This window comes from Lupinus angustifolius, chromosome LG06 (genome assembly GCF_001865875.1).
Source record: "Lupinus angustifolius cultivar Tanjil chromosome LG06, LupAngTanjil_v1.0, whole genome shotgun sequence".
NCBI lineage: Eukaryota > Viridiplantae > Streptophyta > Magnoliopsida > Fabales > Fabaceae > Lupinus > Lupinus angustifolius.
Window position 1 is genome coordinate 2,490,212 of NC_032014.1, and position 19,638 is coordinate 2,509,849.

General features: G+C 33.0%; 4 protein-coding genes across 5 annotated transcripts; 2 read left to right on the forward strand and 2 right to left on the reverse strand.

Moving 5' to 3' along the window:
* On the forward strand, positions 1,076-5,248 carry LOC109348873. Its single transcript, XM_019589470.1, has 5 exons — positions 1,076-1,652; positions 2,373-2,480; positions 3,153-3,197; positions 3,757-3,894; positions 4,756-5,248. Exons 1-5 carry the CDS (start codon positions 1,278-1,280, stop codon positions 5,092-5,094), a joined length of 1,005 nt encoding a protein of 334 aa, XP_019445015.1. The 5' UTR covers positions 1,076-1,277; the 3' UTR covers positions 5,095-5,248.
* Positions 5,347-6,625, reverse strand: LOC109348876 (protein TIFY 10B-like). Its single transcript, XM_019589476.1, has 4 exons — positions 6,404-6,625; positions 5,916-6,172; positions 5,767-5,824; positions 5,347-5,669 (listed from the first exon to the last, which is right to left on the reverse strand). The coding sequence occupies exons 1-4, from the start codon at positions 6,478-6,480 to the stop codon at positions 5,534-5,536; spliced, it is 528 nt and encodes a 175-aa protein (XP_019445021.1). The 5' UTR covers positions 6,481-6,625; the 3' UTR covers positions 5,347-5,533.
* LOC109348881 (glutamate dehydrogenase 2-like) lies at positions 9,606-13,056 on the forward strand. Its single transcript, XM_019589483.1, has 9 exons — positions 9,606-9,794; positions 9,904-10,017; positions 10,910-11,131; positions 11,233-11,307; positions 11,539-11,655; positions 11,878-12,128; positions 12,292-12,367; positions 12,455-12,541; positions 12,628-13,056. The coding sequence occupies exons 1-9, from the start codon at positions 9,687-9,689 to the stop codon at positions 12,811-12,813; spliced, it is 1,236 nt and encodes a 411-aa protein (XP_019445028.1). The 5' UTR covers positions 9,606-9,686; the 3' UTR covers positions 12,814-13,056.
* Positions 13,621-17,909, reverse strand: LOC109348878 (histone-lysine N-methyltransferase, H3 lysine-9 specific SUVH6-like). 2 transcript variants are annotated; one of them, XM_019589479.1, is made up of 2 exons: positions 17,718-17,909; positions 13,621-15,734 (listed from the first exon to the last, which is right to left on the reverse strand). In XM_019589479.1, the coding sequence occupies exon 2, from the start codon at positions 15,685-15,687 to the stop codon at positions 13,807-13,809; it is 1,881 nt and encodes a 626-aa protein (XP_019445024.1). In that variant the 5' UTR covers positions 15,688-15,734; positions 17,718-17,909; the 3' UTR covers positions 13,621-13,806. The 2 variants fall into 2 exon arrangements, with proteins under 2 accessions (XP_019445024.1, XP_019445023.1); XM_019589478.1 differs by having other exon boundaries at positions 13,621-16,010.

Consider the following 19,638-nt stretch of genomic DNA (forward strand, 5'->3'; position numbering starts at 1 on the left):
AATATTTTTTAAGTAATTTGATAGAATTTGATTGATTTAGGATATGACAACATAGATATTTGACGACAGATGATCCCGATTTTTATTTTCTCTTCTATGTACCAAAGAAATGAGAAATGATCTCTCAATTAAAAAAAAGAAGACAATATATAATTATATATTTATTATAAAATTACATTTTTACTATTGAAAATATGGAGAAAAACAAACACCCGTCCCTCCTTATTTAAGAGGATCCTTATTCCAAAAAAATAAATTATTTTTTCACATGCTCTCATTTTTTCTTTAAAATAAGGTATATTTTTTTATTTACTAATAATATTCTCTTATTCGATATGAAATTAATATCATTTAAAATATGTGATTGTTTCTCCTTAGACAAATGTCATTCCTAATAAAACTTTGAAAAAAAGTGGTATGTTCCTTATTATTTGTTATGAAAATCAACATACATAATTAATATAGGTAATTTTTATAATATTTCTATTTATTTTTCTTTCATCCATTATCATTAATATTATTTAATTAATTTGTATTTTTATTATAAAATTTAATATTAATACAAATTATCAATTCAAAACTAATATGTTTTTCTAAAATATATTAGGGAACACAAATCGAGACAAAATGTGAGTTGATGTAATAGTCAATTTTTTTAATCTAGATATGGTTAATAAAGGACTCTTTGGTTAAAAAATTAAATGTAACTTGACCAAATACTTAAAAAAACCAACTCAAAATAAGCGAATAAAATACTTCGAAAATACAATGGATAAAATTATAATAGCGTATAAATGTAGGAGCAAAAATATTTTAAATCTAATCATATTCCTCGGAAGAGTATCTAAATGTTGTTAAGACAAATGTTAAGTAGTGACTTAACCGTAGAAGTAGCTATTAAGCAACCATATAAGTTAAAGTTTTTAAAAAAAATACTGAAAAAGTACATTAAGCGGTGTATTCAAAATTTTAATACAATTTACACTTTCTTATTGTTTAATCGATTAGTTTCATGATTGAGCTAATTATTACAATTGTAGCATAGTTACTCAAATGTAAAACATTCAATCGAGACAGAAAAGGAACAAACGTGTGACTCAAATTGTGCATTCCATATGAAAAACAGAGCATGAAAAATTGTCATATCTCACTCTTTCTTATTCTCTATACTTTTGAATTATAATTCTCATATCACAATTGGTCAACGCCCTTTCTTCTTTTCATCTTTCTTGCGATCTGTTGCAATTGATTCCGCAATATTGTGATTGTATGCATCAATGGGTCGCAAGCACAATGAACCAAACCCCATTCTCTCAAACCGTTTATTCCACTTGTTCGCGTGCTTCTTTTCTTGCGGTTTAGTCTACACCTTCCTCTCCTCACTCTTCACACCTTCTTCCGTTTCAAAATTCGGTTCGTCATTGGCATCGGTTCATGGTACTCGTAGTAACGTTGGAGGGTGTTGTAGAGGGATTGAAAGTTTGGAACTTTGGGGTGCTTCAGTGAAATGGGGTTCTGAGTTTAAATTCAACACTTCCCGAGGTTGTTGCGAAGCGTGTAAATCTATGTGCACTGGGAAAGATGGGCCATGCTTGTGTGACACGTGGGTCTTTTGTGGGAACCGTGAAACTTGTGGATCCAAGTTTGGTGAGGTAAAGTTACTTGCTTTCTAAGCTCTTTACTTTGTCTTAGTTGACTCAGAATTGAAGTGTTTCAAGATCTGTGCTTTTGCCATTTGGGTCCATCTTTTTTAGATAAGTCATAAGATTGTTCCAGAAATTTGGTGTTGTTGTTGCTGCTGAGCTGTGACCTGTGCTAAAACCACTGTAAATGATTTTAAAAATTGTCATTGGGACCATGATTTGGTTGCTAAGACTAGTAAAACTACAATATTGTGGCCTCAATTGTAGTTGCAGACTACAATTTAAAACCATTTCTGTAACCAGGTTCTTCTTATGCAGGAATTTCAATTGATTTCACATAGACCGTATAAGTTGCTTTCAGAAAATACTAAAAGCTGATAAGTTTTTTTTTTTGCTTATTGACCATTTGACTGCACTATTAGAACTTGCTTGTTTTCATTTAAGCTTGAATTAGCAAAGTGTATGGGAAAACTTTTAAGATATTCGTGGGTGTAAAGCGGAACAGTATGCATCTCAGTGCTATGTAGTATATTAAACCAATGGGAATAATTTTTAAGTTTTTTGTTCTATCATGACATGTGGAAAATTCTCTTGGAGTGAATTTATGCAGAATACAGTTCACTTTAGTTCAGGACTATCATTCTAGATGTTTTTTTAAATTCAATTTTTTTAAGTAAGAGATTTGATATTGAGCTTAGAAGTCACACCATTTAACTTCAATTTTCGCAGTGTTGGTTGAAGAAACAAAAGGATAGCTTAGCCCCTGAACGGCATGATAACGTGCCTCCAGAGGAAATAGTTAGTTGGACTTCTGGTCTCATATTTGGGAAAGGAGAGGTAAGAGATGTCTGGTATTTCTAAATAAGCATCTTTCAATTTATAAAGGAATTGCTTGTCAATTATGTACAAAATGGACTTCAAAGCCATCGAATCTGAAAAATAACTACATTAAACTACTGCGTGATTTTAAAATCTCATTTACATACTGGCTTAGAGATGCATGTTGAACCTGAAAGAAAATTATGAAATCATTTCTTTCATGGGCTCTAATGCTAAATATCTCCAAATACATATTTTATCTGTTTTTCACGGTAAGCTGTGTTTTTTACTTCAATAATTTGGTTGATTCTGCATTGTGATGTGTATAACTGTGCAGTGGTAGTGAAGGTTGAGTGAGAAAGGCTCAGAAATGTACTACAACTCTTATGCAAATTTGAGATAGAATTTCTGAGTATGCTTATATATCACCTATTAATAGAATCTACGGTAAAACAAGTAATGTACTTTTAAAATATTTCAAGGGGAAACCATGAGGTGCTTAACATAAATCCTTGTCGATAATGATGTTTTATATTTTCATGTGATTACTAAGACTCTCTACTTCATGCACCATGGTGTCAATTGAGTGGTGCAAAGGATCTGATGTATGAGTCACCTGTGTTTGTTTCCATTGGTAGTTATATATTTTCGGCATTGTATTTATAAGCATTCTAATTAATCTTGTTTCAGGGTATTATTCTGTTGGAAACTGAATATGGAGCTCTTCATATTAAAGTAAGTGCTCATCCTTTTGGACCTCTAAATCCTGATACTTTGATGTTGCAACAATGACATGTTTTTTTTTAATGTAAAGTTATGCTAATTCTTGGTCAGGATGTATCCCGCATTGTTTTTAATCTTACATGAAAGCTCTTATTGTTGTTTTGTGTGTATTTTCAGTAATAGATAATGAAACCACTATTCAAACACAATTCCATTTTTATTTTAATAGATTTGATCACATCAGTTGAACCTTCACTGGATAACTATGAAGAACCTGAGGAGTTTAATAGATTGTAAGGAAGACTAATCGTTCTTTGTGAAATTTAGGGAGATTTCTCCCTTTGTTAATATATTGAAATAATTACACAAAGGATTCATTGAGTATGAAACTGGATGCTTTAGGTTCTGTGAATCACTGATATCTACTTATTTTCTCTGTTATGACCTGCTATATCTCGACTTAGTCTTTTTTTACTTACATTATGAATTCATTCTACTCTGATTGTATCTGAAATTGCTTAGTCATGAGTGAAGAATATGTTTAACATTGGAGCTTCTTTATTTGATGCAGCTTTTCCCCGACTGTGCCCCCCACTCTGTTGCCTACATTCTAGAATTGGTGGCTTTGGGTCATTGTGCAGGCTGTCAATTTTACCGCGCCGAGAGCCGAGGTCAATCTTGGGATTCAGAAGGAAACCATATAGAAAATGTAAGACTTTCTCATTCGATGCATGATTGGATATAGGCACACACAAATGTTGACATCTATGTCACTCTGCAGTCTGCACATGTCCATCCATATTATGTTTTGCACTTACGGCTTCTGCATTATAATCTCATTCTCAATTTCTCATCGCTGTTAGTTACTTTATTTTCTGATTCTGCATTAAGATCCGTCTTTTTATCCACATTTTGACATCTTGTGATTTTGTTGGGGTCCATGTGTGCTATTTTGGGTAGAAATTTTTCTTGTTTTCCTAGGAGTCCCAGCCGTCCAGGATCTCCTTCATAAAACTAGAGATTGTATTCAGCAAGAACTGGTTACCTGCTTTTAACAGCGATCAATTCAAAACTTCGTAAAGACAATGTGATTATGATGTCAAATAACTATGAATTGATAAGCCTCTGGATTTTACTTTGCTTAGCAGTAGAGTTGAACCTTGAGGAATAGACGTTTTATCGTCTGTGTTGCTGCTGAAAATGTCAGTGTTTTTGTGGCCAGAATGAATTTCATGGCACTGAAGCATATCATTTTCCTGTTATTTAATTTCACTTCATTAGCAATCCCTTTTAAAATTCATCCCCCCCTAAAATTTATTTCCATCTCTTTCTCACTTGGAGTAGGTGAGAATTGAGGACAGGACTTCATATTTATTTATGTTTGAAATCCTGCTAACTTTTTACCTTGTCTTCAAAGACATTATTTTAGGTTAGAAACAATTATTGAACTTCTATGTCATTTGCATATTATTTCGAAAAGACAAATGAAAGGAATAATTTATTTGCCTATTCACAGCTTCAATGCAAGCCATAAATGTTTGATGGTGGTAAATGAGTGCTCATTTTGCAGGCTGCTTTTGGTCCCCCTTATGCATTGATTCAAGGATTGCTAGAAGCACAAGGCACCCCTTTCGAGAAACTTCCAATTGAAGACTGTCCAACATTAAGAAGGGGCTCAGTTGCATGGGTTGGTTCTGGTCCAGCATTCTTTATTAGCCTAGCTAACCATGCAGAGTGGAAAAATGAATACACTGTGTTTGGTTCTGTTCTTCCAGAAGACATGCATATTGCTGAGAAAATTGCTACACTCCCCACAGTATCTGATATTTGGAACAATGTTAATGTGACTGTTTTAGAAAAACCAGTTCCTTTGTCGTTGAGAAGAGTCAAGAAAAGCCATGAAGATTGAAAATAAGCTGTTGATTCAAATGTTGACTGAAATTCTTTTGGTTTGATAGCTTACACATTTTATTCCTTTGTATCTTCTTCACTTTCTTTTATTATTTATATTACCTTTTTGTATGAACATTTTCTGTAATTTCAAAGTCACCAATTTCATTTTAGCAAAGGCCTAAGTGAGAGGGAATAGTAATACAAAGATGTATCAGTGCTGGAAGAATAATCATTATACAAGAATGATAACATCAGAAGACATTTGTGTTAAACCTGCTTAAACATATGTGGCTAAAATCTTTAACTTTATAATATAACCATTAGCTAAAACTATCAGTGTTTTTGAATATGCCATGAGATTAAACATGAGTCATAATATGCATAAATATGTAATTTGACCTTGAGCTTAAGACCCTACAAAGCAATGCTAAGGACTAATGAAGAAGTACATAAAATTACACAAAACTAGAGCAACTCTCAGATCTGTCTTGTGGAGAGTGAGGTGACAAGGTTAGCCATGACATGGATTCATCTGGCTTATAAGGGTCTGTTATGGGATTGCTTTTTTGATATGGTTTTCTGCCATTAATTCTGCAAAGAGATAAGAAACAAAACAATATCAATCATTTGATCCAAACCAATATAGTTCAAATTAATTTATTTGTTTGAGATAGATCATCCTGCTTACCTATCCTTCCTTTTCTCCATGAACCGATACAATGATGCTTTCCTAGTAAGTGGTAGATCTGAACAAATAAAAAACATTTACAGGTTATGAATCAGAAAATGTTTAAACCATTAACCATGACACAAATATGAGTGATGTGAAGAACTTACCACAAGCAACATATCTTGGTGGTGCTTGAGGGTTGTGCTCTTGAACAAAATTGTTGGCACTTGAAGTAGGGTGAGTCTGAGTAAATGTGTAAGCATAGTTATTGTTGTTGTTATTGTTCTGGATTTGTGAGTTTCCCTTGGTGGCAAAAGACATTATCTCCTTGGCTTTTTCAGCTGGACAATCATCAAATACAATAACTTCCCCACCATAAAAAATTGTCATTTGTGCACTACTTCCAGTTGCAGGCTTAATTAAACTGTACAACACAGAAGAGATCAAACATTAATGATTAATCAAAGAACAAATTGTCAAGATTCTACAAAGCAGCCATAAGATAAAGATATTAAAACTATATTCGTCTAAAATGAACCATGTTATGGATTACTGACCTAGTTTATATTGATTATTATTTTCCTTCCATAGAAATAATTGTATATATTGGTAAATGGGTTGTCGGTTAAGTTAAATAACAAATAAAAGAACTCACCTGGAATTTACCAAGCTTGGAAGACAAGAAAGTTGTTGAGAGAATAAGTTCAAAGGTTTCATATTCTGTGGCTTCATGTTCTCCTCCTCAATAACTTGGCTCCAAGAGAAGAAGATGCTTCAATTCACAGGCTTTGTTGAAGAAAGGAAGGAGTAGGTGATGTGTTTAACTATCAAGCATAAAAGCTTTATCTTCTTTTTATATATGTTTGAGGGGCACTAGCCAAATTAAAGCACGAGGAATATATGGGTTTTATTTATTATATATTTTTAAAGACAGGTGCAGTTGTAGTCATGTCTAGTTGTATGGATGATTGATTAATGTCTATGCTTGGTTGGGTAATTCCAGCACGTGTTATTTGCTTCCCTTGCCGTTTGGGTTTAGACTTTAGATAGGTCACGGCGCAGGGGTGGGTCCTACTCAGGATTTATTCACATGGCTTCTTGGCGTGTGCGCTATGGTATTTATTATCCCTATCTAACCATCACGTGTTCAACATGATATCTTTTTTATTGAAGTAATTCTGTTTCAGTCAGATAATATATTTCCGAGGAATAGAAATTATTTATGCCGAAATAATTCTATTCTTCTATTTTTAATTAATCAAATATTATTATGTGTAATATTGTTAATTTAAAAATTAATTTAATATATATTTATTAAAATCCTATTATTAGTAATAAGCATAGAAAAATGATATAGAGTATCTAAATTTGAAGTGCCCACAAAAATCAAGTGACCCACTCAAAAAAGTGGTCCTCACCTAAAAGATATCCACCACAAACCCTCTTAAAAGATTAGAAGAACCCCACTCCCCTACTTGTTCAATCGATAAAACAAATTAATATATGTTTGCTTTAGAAAAATAAAAATGATTTATAATTCTATTAATTTTTTTAACCATTTTTGCTATTTACATGGAAAATACATATATTATAAGTGATATATTTTATTTATTAATAATTGGTTTATAAGTTATATTTATTATTTTTTTATAAGTAGGAAGATTAGTAGGAAAATATGGCATTACATTACTCGAACAAAAAAAGCATCATAGTTATAAGAGTTGTATAAGAAAAATATATAAAAGGTTTGGATGAGGGTGCATCTTCTTTTGTGCGTTTGTGGTTCTTCAACATTGGGGTTTCTGGATGGTATTTCAGGGAGCATGGCTGATGAGTGATGACATCACACTTAATTAGAAGCATCATAGATTTCGCCTTAGCTTAGATAACACACATTAATGATTAACTGTACTACATTATACAGTTTTAATTGAAAAGTAACCCTTCCAAGCAAGCTAGTAACGTCCAATTATATAACTAAACTACCCATTTTTCTTCACCCTATTCTTTAAATAGAAAAAAATGAGTTATGCATTTATGGTTGGATACAAATAACATATTCCAGATGGTGTCTCACTTCATGTCCTAAGTCAATCAAATTATTCAATTTTATTACTTTTTCCTTTTAATTTTTTATATTTTATGTATATGTTAATATATGATTGACTTAAGACCTAAAATAAAATACATTTGAAACATATAATCATCATCCTATGTTTTTATGTTGTCAATTATTGGAATTACAAGTACCTGAGTAGGATTGTTGAAATCTACAGAGTGAGTTCTATGGTGAAATTGTGAGTAATTTGAAAATATCATCTAAGTTCAAAAATATTAGAAACAGATTAAACCCACTCACTTTATATGTGACCCATATTGGACACGCAACTAAGATGACAAAACGATAGAAATATTTCATGACTATTCATGTATTGCACCCATCATTGGAAATTTGGCATGATGGCATCTATTTCTTAAAGGCTTTAAATCTTTCAACCGGGTATCTCTTCAGAGAATCCAATATATATAGATCCAGATTCTAATATATGATATTAAAAAAATATTTAAAAATATTAAAGATAATAAATTAAAATTTTATAAATTTAGTTTCCTTTCAAATTCCAGCACCAGCAATGATCTCATTCCCAAATCTTTATATCACCAACTGATGAGGAAGGTAGTGTGAGAAAAAAATAATAAGAAATAAGGTATATAACTAAAATATATATAAAGGAGACAGATAAATAAGGAAAAAATCTTCAAGATGTAAAGATAAATAGAAATGCGGTAGTTATAACTAAAAGATAACGCTAAATTAATTTACGGATTCCAAATTCTTAGCACACAAGTCATGAATAAAATTAGTGATCCTCCTGAGATTTATACTATCACATGATCCTTAATAAATAATAATCCATGACCATGACAGCCTCTACTTTTTAGACAACCACTGTTGTTACTTTGACTAAGCAAGCTTATCTTTGGATTGTAAACTTTTCCAAATTGCAATAAATTAATTATAGTTCATTAAAACAACTGGGTAAACTCAATTTATCTACTTCCTACTATATAGGAACTGGACATTAACAACACTTGGTAATTACGATGAGTATGGTTTAGTCAGAGAATTAGCCGCCATGTACTTCTGTGGTTTTTCTATTTCGGTTTTCAAAACAATGGGTATGTAAAACAAGTCTTTGTTTGTAGGTTAATAACTTTTCATAGGTCTAAATCATAATTTTTGGAATCACTAAAATAATGTCTTAGTCTTTATGGTTTGAGTTCTTTCTTCAATTATTTCTAAAACTTTAATTCTTCAATTAATAATACACTTTTTACTTTAATTTTTTAGGGATAAAATATGGGCAAACAAAAAAATTTCAGAAACCAACTTATACATTTGCTATATTTATATTATAAATCCTAGGTCCAAACAAATTAAAAACTAGCTAAACATATAAGAGCAAAAATCACAATTTGAAGTTTGATCTTTATCTATAGAAAAAAGTATAAGCTTTTTTTAAACTAAGCATTTTTTTTTCATAGTCATTGACAAAGTATAGCATTGTAAATAAAAAACTTACATAATTCTAAAGACACGTGTTAAAAATCAAGCATTACTCAATTATCAAAGAGCACGTGACAAATGTTCAGTTATTAACTCTAGAATTATCCTTATCCTCTAGTTAAAATTACAAAAAAAACCAGTATTTTCTAAAGGTACATTTTCGTTTTTTTTGTTTGTTGAATCTCACAAATACACGTGTCTATAACATATAATAGTGTCAGTGCTGTGCAAGTACAACATGTGGCGCAACGTAATGAATGGTCTACCTGAATGAAACAACTACTGTTGCTTTTATTTATGTTTTATTTACTCTCACTGTCACACACTAAAACTGAAAAGAGTGAGTGAGTTCAGATTCTCAGATTCAGCTATGAATGCTCTTGCAGCTACCAACAGAAACTTTCAACGTGCAGCTCGCATTCTTGGTTTGGATTCCAAGCTTGAGAAAAGCCTTCTCATTCCCTTCAGAGAAATCAAAGTACCCATTTTTTCTATTCTTATTTAGATTTCATTTCGATCTTCTTACAAAAAAATTAAAACTTTTTAAGATCAATGAAAAGGGTTAATGTGGGATTGGTATGATGCAGGTTGAATGTACGATTCCAAAAGATGATGGAACTCTAGTATCTTATGTGGGTTTCAGGATCCAACATGACAATGCTCGTGGACCTATGAAAGGAGGAATTCGTTATCATCCTGAGGTTCTTTTATGCTTCATATTCTGTCATTTTCATTGCTTCAACTTAATTGCCATTGTTATGATTTAATATTAAAATATGCCAAGTTTTGTCAAATTACAACCATTAGATGAATCATAGAATCGCTATTCATTACTAAAGTTCACTTATTCCTTTTAAAATTTTGTTGCGTTTATTCAACATTTTTATCAGAAATTACATCGTGCATTTCCAGGAACAACATTAAGATTCCATTGTTGCGTTTCCATTTTCTGTCTTGTGATGTGATGAGTGTACAGAGTTTTCTTGGGTCCAGGATCCTTGTTCCCATGGACCTCACTTACCAATTTTTATTACCTTTAACATTCAAATTGTATAATTTGTGGAATTACCATGCATCTCACTAGACATTCTAATTTTGTCTAAGTTTTCTGATTTTTTATATTAGCTGTTTACTTATTTAGTCATCTACTGGGTTTATTCCATGTGCTTATATAAGTTTCTTGTAATTTATGTTTCTTCGGTTGTCTTAATGAAATCCCAAAAAACGTCTTCAAAAACTTTCCTTCCTGTTTCAGTCCTCTGAATTCAAACAAGAGATCCATGTGTGCCTGTAGTTTTTCTATTCAGTTGAAGTGCAGGACATGAGCAGTGCTTGAGAATGATTTTTCTCATCCGAGCATATTTTTTTATAATACAATTAAATGAGTTACAAACCCATGGAAGCTTTGTGTAAGTTTAACTGCATCACGCATGCTTCGTCTTCAATAATGTTAGGCTACACAGTTTTTCTGGTAACCATTAATTAAGTCATTGCATGCTGATACTTGTAAGTTTTAAGTTACAGTTATGAATTTAAACAATAAATTCTTGAACTTACTTTGCTGTGTAAAACTATAAATTTCTGTGGTGGCAGGTTGATCCTGATGAAGTGAATGCTCTAGCTCAGCTTATGACATGGAAGACAGCTGTAGCAGACATTCCTTATGGAGGAGCAAAGGGTGGGATTGGCTGCAATGCAAGGGACCTAAGCCAAAGTGAGTTAGAACGTCTCACTCGTGTTTTCACCCAAAAGATCCATGATCTCATCGGTGTTCAGAGGGATGTTCCTGCCCCTGATATGGGAACTAATGCACAGGTACTGATTTCTTTATATAGGATTCGCTTAGAGTTATTTTCTTCTTGAAACTAGCATCTAGCAGTTTCATGTATCCTTTTCATTCCTCCACTTTTTCACAGACAATGGCATGGATTCTTGATGAGTATTCAAAGTTTCATGGTCATTCACCCGCAGTTGTGACTGGAAAGCCTATTGTAAGTATAACATGCAAACACTCAACCAAAACCATACATAAAATGATACTTCAATTGTGTTATATAGGGAATGCCATACACACATCATTTCATCTCATATTTTCACAATTTTCACATTTCACTCTATTTTCTTCACAATTTTCACATAAACTGTGCTGTGCAAGGATCATTATTCTTGATAAATCGTCTACTCAGATTTCAGAAATTGACTTTAAATGTTTTGGCCTTCAGGATCTTGGAGGTTCATTAGGAAGGGAAGCTGCGACAGGACTAGGAGTGATTTTTGCAACAGAGGCTTTATTTGCTGAGTATGGGATGTCAATTTCTGGGATGACATTTGCCATCCAGGTATATTCTTCATCACCATTGGCTTCGGAAGCAAAAATAACAACTTTCCTCTCCAGTAATGGAGAGGAACCCGATTCGTCTATATTAATCCCACCTTCATCTATATGATTATACCCGATTCATCTATATTAATCCCGCCTTCATCTATATGATTATACCCGATTCGTCTATATTAATCCCGCCTTCATCTATATGATTATTATTTATCACAACACTGTCTAGGGCTTTGGAAATGTGGGCACTTGGGCTGCTAAGTCCATTTTTGATAGAGGGGGCAAGGTGGTAGCTGTGAGTGACATCAGTGGTGCTATTACAAACCCAAATGGAATTGATATTCCCGCTCTTCTGAAACACAAGGAAAGCAATGGAAATTTGACTGAATTCTCAGGAGCAGATGCTATGGATCCAAATGACTTGCTTGTTCATGAATGTGATGTTCTCATCCCATGTGCCTTAGGAGGAGTTCTCAACAAGTATGTTATCTCACTCACCTAATTTCAGAAATTCATCATCATTAGTCAAATAAAGAGATTGTAGTTTTACCGAGTTTTTCGAATTTCCATTTCGGAGAACTTCAACATTTCTTTAATCTAGAAGCACTTCAACTTAATTTTGAATATGTTGCCCTTGTTGAAGGGAAAATGCTGCTGATGTGAAAGCAAAATATATAATAGAAGCTGCAAATCATCCCACTGACCCAGACGCTGATGAGGTAAAGTTATCATTTTTCTGTTCAGTTTGAAGTATGTCTGATATGATGAACTTATATTATACAATGTAAGTGATTTTTTTCTTGCAGATTTTGTCTAAGAAAGGAGTCATTATATTACCTGATATTTATGCCAATTCTGGTGGAGTGACAGTTAGCTACTTTGAGTGGGTTCAGGTAATGTGTTCAACAAAAACTTACATACTAACTTGAAAACAAAGATTAAGAACAGAAATATGAATTTCAATGTGTGGCTGCTGCAGAATATTCAAGGATTTATGTGGGATGAAGAGAAAGTGAACCATGAGTTGAAGAAATACATGACGAAAGCTTTCCGCAACATAAAAGCAATGTGTCAAATTCATAATTGTGACTTACGAATGGGAGCCTTCACTCTAGGAGTGAACCGTGTTGCTCGCGCTACACTTTTGAGGGGCTGGGAAGCTTAAGGAAAGGCCTGCACTACTCTTTGCTTAATAAATTTGCTACTTTTGCTTTTTCCTTTTGGAATAGGCCTTTTATTTCTTTTACTTGTTATCAGAGTTTAGTTTAGTCGTTGAGTAGAGTTTTTCCTGTAAAAACTTAAATTTGTTGCTAGAGAATGATATCTGAAGTTAAAGCCATATTGTGTTTCTTGCTCTCAGTTTGGTACTTTGAACACCCTTTTCAATCACTCATGTTTTCTATTTTTACTTTACTCACTCCTTGTATTAAAGGAAGGGAGAGGGGAAGTACTACAAAATAGCAGAACCACTAATCTTTTTTTGTTAGTGGTTGAGTTCTCATCCTGCCAAATTGCTTGCTTCTTGAGAATTTCAATGTCATCATTTTTTGATATGCTTTCCAATTGATATTTGTCAAGATGAGGACTTGATTAGTATTTGCTTATGCATAATTGCTATTTTATAGTCGCTTAATTGCACATCTGGGGTGTGGTTTTGGTGTCTAAGTTCACATTGTCCCTTCGCTGAAATTTCTGGTTAAAACTGTTAATCCTTGTTGTTCTCATCTGGTTAAGAATGTATTCTTATGCTGAGATTTTTCTTTAAATTGGAAAATATTGTGTTCTTGACTTTGATCACATTGTTGCATTTTGTTGAATTGATGTGGCGAAACAACTGTGTATATTATATATGTCGTGTTTTTTTTTGAGGTGGTAGCAGAGTCCCTTTCATCATATCGCTTGCATTCTGTGTTGGTTAAACTGTGGCAAAGCCACTTAGAACATTCAAGTACGGATATAATCAGAAAAACCAAAATCCCAAAACGTGGATGACTCAAATGTAGGGAAATTGGAACATGTGCATCTAATTTCATCAAATCTTCCAATTGAGAGATTGAAATTACATTTAAGCCTAAACTTATATTGATTTTCACTTTTTCAAAGATGCAAATCTCACTGGAAGGAGATTTTCATCATTTTGATTACCTAGTCCTAGTTTTCAAAACAACATCCTAGATTTCTTGGGTTTCTTGAAAGCAAGCTCAGGTTGACCTGGGATTCTACGCATCTGAAACTTATAGATCAGTTTTCCATGTGACCCCATCTCCTGCCAATATGATTCAACCAGATATTGTCCATCATAAACCAATGCCTTGGACTTTCCATCCATCAATTCATAGCCATGTATCACCCTAACAGGATTCTTTACCTCACAGCTATTCTTCAAAGCAAGATTTCCACGCTCAAGCTTCTGATCTTCAGGTTCTTTATCAGGGCTCATCATATTTCCACCCTGCCCTGTATATATCAAGACATCTGAATTATCCACCTCATCAGCATAGCCCCCTGATGCAACAATACTAGTTGCAAGGACCTTGCCATTGTGCTTCACATAATCTATACCACCTTGACTTGGGCGATGAAGGCCAATCATATTAAGCTCCGCCCTATATTGGAATTTATCACCAACTTCGATCCCGGGGACAGATCCCAAGATTTGTTTGCCTGGGTTAACATACTTCCCTTTCCCCTTCAGGATCTTTGCCGCTTCCAAATCTACCCTCCTACGACTATTTGCTCGCTCATTTGATTTACCTTCTACTTCCTGCAAAAGTTTTCTACAAAGTGCTTGGAACATGCTTAATGTCTCCCTCACTTTATTTCGGACCCCATTTGAGTCACCAACATTTACACTGTTGTTGAAACCATGTGATTTTGGGACAACTCGGAAGTCTTTGATGTTTTCATTAGGGTCAAGAGAATCCTTATCCCAACCTACTAACTGACCCATCTCATCAGAAGTAGCACTTTCAAATTTCTTTTTCAAAGGCTTATGCCTATAAAGATTTGGTGCATCTTTTCTCTTGATAGCAGCTACAGACCTGTCAAGGCATGCAAAAAAACCAACTTTCTTTCTTGTGCCAATTTCAACTGGATGATGATTACTTTCTTGAGGAAGTGTGAGGAACCTTTCTCTCTTGTTTTCCCGAGTCAAATTCATCCCAGAAGGTTCAAATACATCAATCTTCTTCACTTTCTTTGTAGCATTCCTTTCAGGATCAGCTTCAACTATATTCACAAGCTTTCTCTTGCATGCATATTCATCTTGAGTATGATTTTCCACCTCCTTCATAACAGTGATCACTTTTTCCCTCAATGGATTGTCATTTACAGCCGAGTTGTGTTGACCCACTCTCTTGTTATTCAAAGAAAACTTCTTTAGACACTCATCCTTACTGAGACTTGGAGCATTGCGTCCACAAAAAGGAGGAAAGTCTCTGACAGCTGCAAGTTTTTCTTGAGGAACATACCTTCTAGTTATAGCCTTCTCAATACAAGCACTGGAACCGGATACACTGACATTGCATATGGATTTTGAACCACTTGACAAAGCCACCTCACCAACTGGAGATGATGACTTTGGCATAGAGGACTCACATTTTACAGAGTTCGCAATTCCTGTCAACCATGTATCCTCTAAAGCTTCCATGGCAACCGACGCCACTTTTGCAGGAGTGTAATTTGCTAAAGGAAGACCATCCACATGATGAGATGAGACCATTGGATTTTCATTCTTCAAACTACAGTCAGTTGTTTGGTAAAGAAACTCGGTATGAAATAAATTTCTTTTTAACTCAAAATGGTGAGAATCATCTCCACACCTGGAAGTTTTAACAGTATAATCCCCCGAATGTCCACCATAATTATCCTCAACAATTGTACCTTTAGCAGAACCAATATCAGCAATATCTGCCTTCACTACTGGATGAACACCTGGAAAAGCAAATGGTCCACATTCCTCTGGGAAATCACGGATGGCAGAAACTTTACCGCATTCATACATAGACCGAGAAAAACAAGAGCAGTCTCTATTTTCCATTGATGGCTTCCCAGAACTTTCTTCAGAATGGCCAAAATTGACTGATGCTCCCTTTATGAAATTGGAGCTTAACGATAGAAAAGAATCAACTTCGACAGTCCTTTGTGGCTCAGATGGCGACTAGATAAATGTGTTATCGACAAGAGAAGATCCTATAGAAGTTCACTACAAATTTATGGGCATTATCTAGTAGTCAAAAGTGTAAAAGACAAATTCATTCTAAATATATTTGAACCACTGTTGGCTGTATTATCGAGAAATCGAAGCCTTGAGTGATGAAGAAAAGCTTTGCCAACAAATGTGCCTGTGTCCTACTTTCTGCTCTGCAGACAAGAAACCGTCCAATGGATCAATGAAAAAATTAGAAACTTGACACACTAAAAAAAGAGAGAGGGCACATAAGAAACAAATAGTAAAAATATCATGAGCCGATGCAGATGTTCTGGAGAGTGGGAGGGAGCTGCTCCTAAAAACTTTTTCTATGCAACTCTGTAGTAGTAAAAGCCTAATGGTAAAACAAGTAAAGTAGTTGTAAAATATAATTCGTGAGGGTGTTTAGATAACCTATTGATTTTACTTTCACATCATAACCTGGTTTTTAACCCTTCCTCTCATCCCTTATGGTCCGTTTGTGAGTTGAGTTTTAGAGAGAAAGAACGGGAAATGGGAGGCTTTAGAACCATCATACAAGTATATTTCATGGCCCTCAAGCCTCCTTTTTTCCTTACTTAGTGTCTAACTGTTGAAATTTTTATCCAAACTGAAAAAACAATACTTTATCTCTTTTATTTATTGATTCAAAGGACGTCAAACGTATTTCAATATCCAATAGAAACAACTACAAAAAAACACTCCAGCCTAGGAGAACCATGCAAACCACAAATCAAATTTACAAAATCCTAAAACTCTCAAGTGGTGCGTTACAAAAGAAAAGGACAACAAAAGAAGTCTCTAGTTTATAACTGTGGAAGCCACCGAAAATGTTTGAGCTTCCGTGGTATTTCATAACAACCAATTTGAGATTTTAGAGAAAATATGATGGTTCATGTTGAAAAGAAATAGCCAATTTTTTTTTACTATCATGTAATTATTGATAACTTTTAAAAAATTTCAAAAGAATGACATAACCATTTTCAATGAAGGTGTTATATATATTATTGTTACTTTGCATCATCATTATAAGTACTATGGTGTAGGCCTCAACAAGCCTGTTCGAGCGGAGAACTCCCAACATTAACTTTTTCTAGACTTTGCTCATGGAGAATCAAGCTGCTATCACTTACAAATTCTTTTAAACTCCCAACTTTTTTTAACCAATATCTGTCACTGATCATGAGCTATAAAGAGTGAAGATTAGGTAACCAGATTTTCCTTTCTTTTAGATGGAAAGAACCATACTTTCGTGAAATGAGTACTAATGCTTAATCGGGTTTAGGGTTGATTGATTGATGATGACAATGTATCAACGTCTCTTTATTAATTTTTTATTGTTTCAAGTACAATTTTTTAATTTTTTTTGTACTACCAAATGTATCATTGTATTCTCTTTAGGTAAAAATCTAATCCTTTAAGATTCGTTATTATCCTCACAACAAGTGTCGTACCACCCGGAAATCACTCCTTTAAAATTTTAGTTTTTTGTGGTATCTAACTGGCTTCACACTACTAAGATCAACATCTCGTTGATTATAACTTTTTAGTTTGGCATTGCGTGAAATGAAATGTTAGCTCTCACTCCTTTTATTATTTTTTCCTAAACAAAAAAATACATTATCAATTCTTACGATCAAGACACCCTTTGTTTCTTCATTTCTACAGATAAATAAATCAACCATCAAAATTGCAATGAAAACAAAATTCTTTACCTAAATAAGCAAATACGTAGAAGAGAAGTGGTTACTTAAAATTAGGAAGAAAAACGAAAGCAAATAAGAAGTAATGTGTTATGAAAAAAATGAAGTATGAATGCATGCAATAAAGGTAAGAGAAGATTTAAGTTGAAAGATAATAGGGAAATAGGTATTTGATACCTTGGGGTTTGATGCAAAATCGGAGGATGAAGAGAAATCAGAAACCGTGGCTTCGAAACTGAGATACATTGGGTGAGGTATTTGCGGTGAGTAACTTTTGAAGATTTGATGAATGGAAATGGTTGAGATTCAGAAACAAAGGTGGAAGAGAGAAGGGAGAAGAAGAAAAGACCATTTTCAGAAAGGTGACAGTGTGAAGTTATGCACGTTCCAACTTCCATATAAAGATTTTTAGTCTCAACTGCCTATCAGATACAATATGTATTTACAAGTTTCAATTACTCAATAAGCAATTAAAGCAATAATTGAAGAGTATTATCTATGTATTAATGTAAACATTTATATCATATGTTAGTTTTTTTTAAATTCGATTAAAAATAAATGATATAATGATAGTATATAATTTTTTTACACCACCATATGTGAGTATATTTGTTCTCATAATTGAATGAAATTTATACTTTTTGAAAACCGGCCTTTAGGAATTTATTTGAAATAATGTTTAAAAATGCTTTGAATACTTTGCAAAATTTACTCTTCAAAATTAAAAAAAATTACATTCAGTATGCATAACTACAAAACTTTGGGCTAGTAGAGTTATTTTTATCAAATAAAGTGTAATTTATTAAGGTGTCTTTGGCAACTAAACAAAGTTTGTTGATACCAAAGAGTCATTGATTTAGTAGTATAACATCTTAATAGGAATAGGACGAACAAAAAGTTAATGATTCAATTCTATGAGCAAAACTTGTTTGGGAGGACAGTCACACATTCTAAAAGAAATTAGTTAAATTACTCAAATGGTGAGAGATATTCTTAGTAATATAAAAAAACAAACTTTATATTTCTTTTTATTAACTTTCTTATTTTCCTTATAATTTCACATAACTTCTGGTAATGGGAGACAATTTTGGTTTTGCACTCAAAACATATTGGACAAATATAATTCTTTAATTTTAATTTGTATGTATTAACATGTTAAACAACAAGTTTAAAAATAAAAGAAAAACTGGTTCAACAACTTTTTGAGCATAAACCTTACACGACGGTAGTGGAAATAAATAAAATGGACATTAAAGTAACAAAGCCTTTTCCTGACTTGGTTTAATTCATTTTCTTAATAACAACTCTGAAATTTATTATTTTTTAGCTATTTTTTCAAACTTTTGGGCAATATCATTCATCTCTTTTTTCTAGGGCTTTCACAATATTTTTAGGCATCATATCATCCACATTCACAAAATTAATGAAAATAGCATATAATTTTTTTAGTTCCTCCGGTACCATTTCACTAATCCTCGTAGCAAACAGAATACTTTTATACGAGTTCGTGCATGTTGGTTCAATCGGTGAACCGATCTTAATACTGGTACAGTTCAATAATTATATCAGTCATGTAATTATACTAGTCAAAATTGGTATATCAGTTGAACCATACTAGACATACTGCCTGTTTATTATTTAAAATTAATTTTTTAATAAAAATAAAAAATATTGATTTTTTTATTGATTTTTCAGTATTAATATTAATATATTATATATGTATATCTAATTTCGTCGGTATGTGATTTAATTAGTGAACCAACAGTTGAACTCTTATACTACTATACCAATACACTAACTGATTTGATATCGATACATTATTAATAACACTGCTACCACTTGCCTAGACATAAAATCAAATTGGTTTTAATAATCAATATACTCTTTAATTTGTATAGTTTTATATATCCTTTTCTTCTTATAATAAAATTAAAATAATTGTTCATTTATATTTAATTATTATTAATTATTTTATTAATAAATAATAAGTACACAATGATATCTTTTAACTTTCCAACAAAAGACAAGCTCACATAAACGTTGTCCATGCATTGGAACTTTGTGAGTCAGCGTGGTGTTTCCTAGATTCTTTAAACTT

What these genes read in the sequence shown, in the direction of transcription:
- LOC109348873 (XM_019589470.1), top strand. Translation starts at nt 1,278, where the DNA reads ATGGGTCGCAAGCACAATGAACCAAACCCCATTCTCTCAAACCGTTTA. An exon ending in GTGGATCCAAGTTTGGTGAG is followed by an intron (nt 1,653 to 2,372) that starts GTAAAGTTACTT and finishes CAATTTTCGCAG; the next exon opens with TGTTGGTTGAAGAAACAAAA. An exon ending in AAGGAAACCATATAGAAAAT is followed by an intron (nt 3,895 to 4,755) that starts GTAAGACTTTCT and finishes CTCATTTTGCAG; the next exon opens with GCTGCTTTTGGTCCCCCTTA.
- LOC109348876 (XM_019589476.1), bottom strand. Translation starts at nt 6,480, where the DNA reads ATGAAGCCACAGAATATGAAACCTTTGAACTTATTCTCTCAACAACTT. An exon ending in CCAAGCTTGGTAAATTCCAG is followed by an intron (nt 6,173 to 6,403) that starts GTGAGTTCTTTT and finishes TGTGTTGTACAG; the next exon opens with TTTAATTAAGCCTGCAACTG. An exon ending in ACCAAGATATGTTGCTTGTG is followed by an intron (nt 5,825 to 5,915) that starts GTAAGTTCTTCA and finishes TTATTTGTTCAG; the next exon opens with ATCTACCACTTACTAGGAAA.
- LOC109348881 (XM_019589483.1), top strand. Translation starts at nt 9,687, where the DNA reads ATGAATGCTCTTGCAGCTACCAACAGAAACTTTCAACGTGCAGCTCGC. An exon ending in TTGTGACTGGAAAGCCTATT is followed by an intron (nt 11,308 to 11,538) that starts GTAAGTATAACA and finishes TTTGGCCTTCAG; the next exon opens with GATCTTGGAGGTTCATTAGG. An exon ending in TTAGGAGGAGTTCTCAACAA is followed by an intron (nt 12,129 to 12,291) that starts GTATGTTATCTC and finishes CCCTTGTTGAAG; the next exon opens with GGAAAATGCTGCTGATGTGA.
- LOC109348878 (XM_019589479.1), bottom strand. Translation starts at nt 15,687, where the DNA reads ATGGAAAATAGAGACTGCTCTTGTTTTTCTCGGTCTATGTATGAATGC.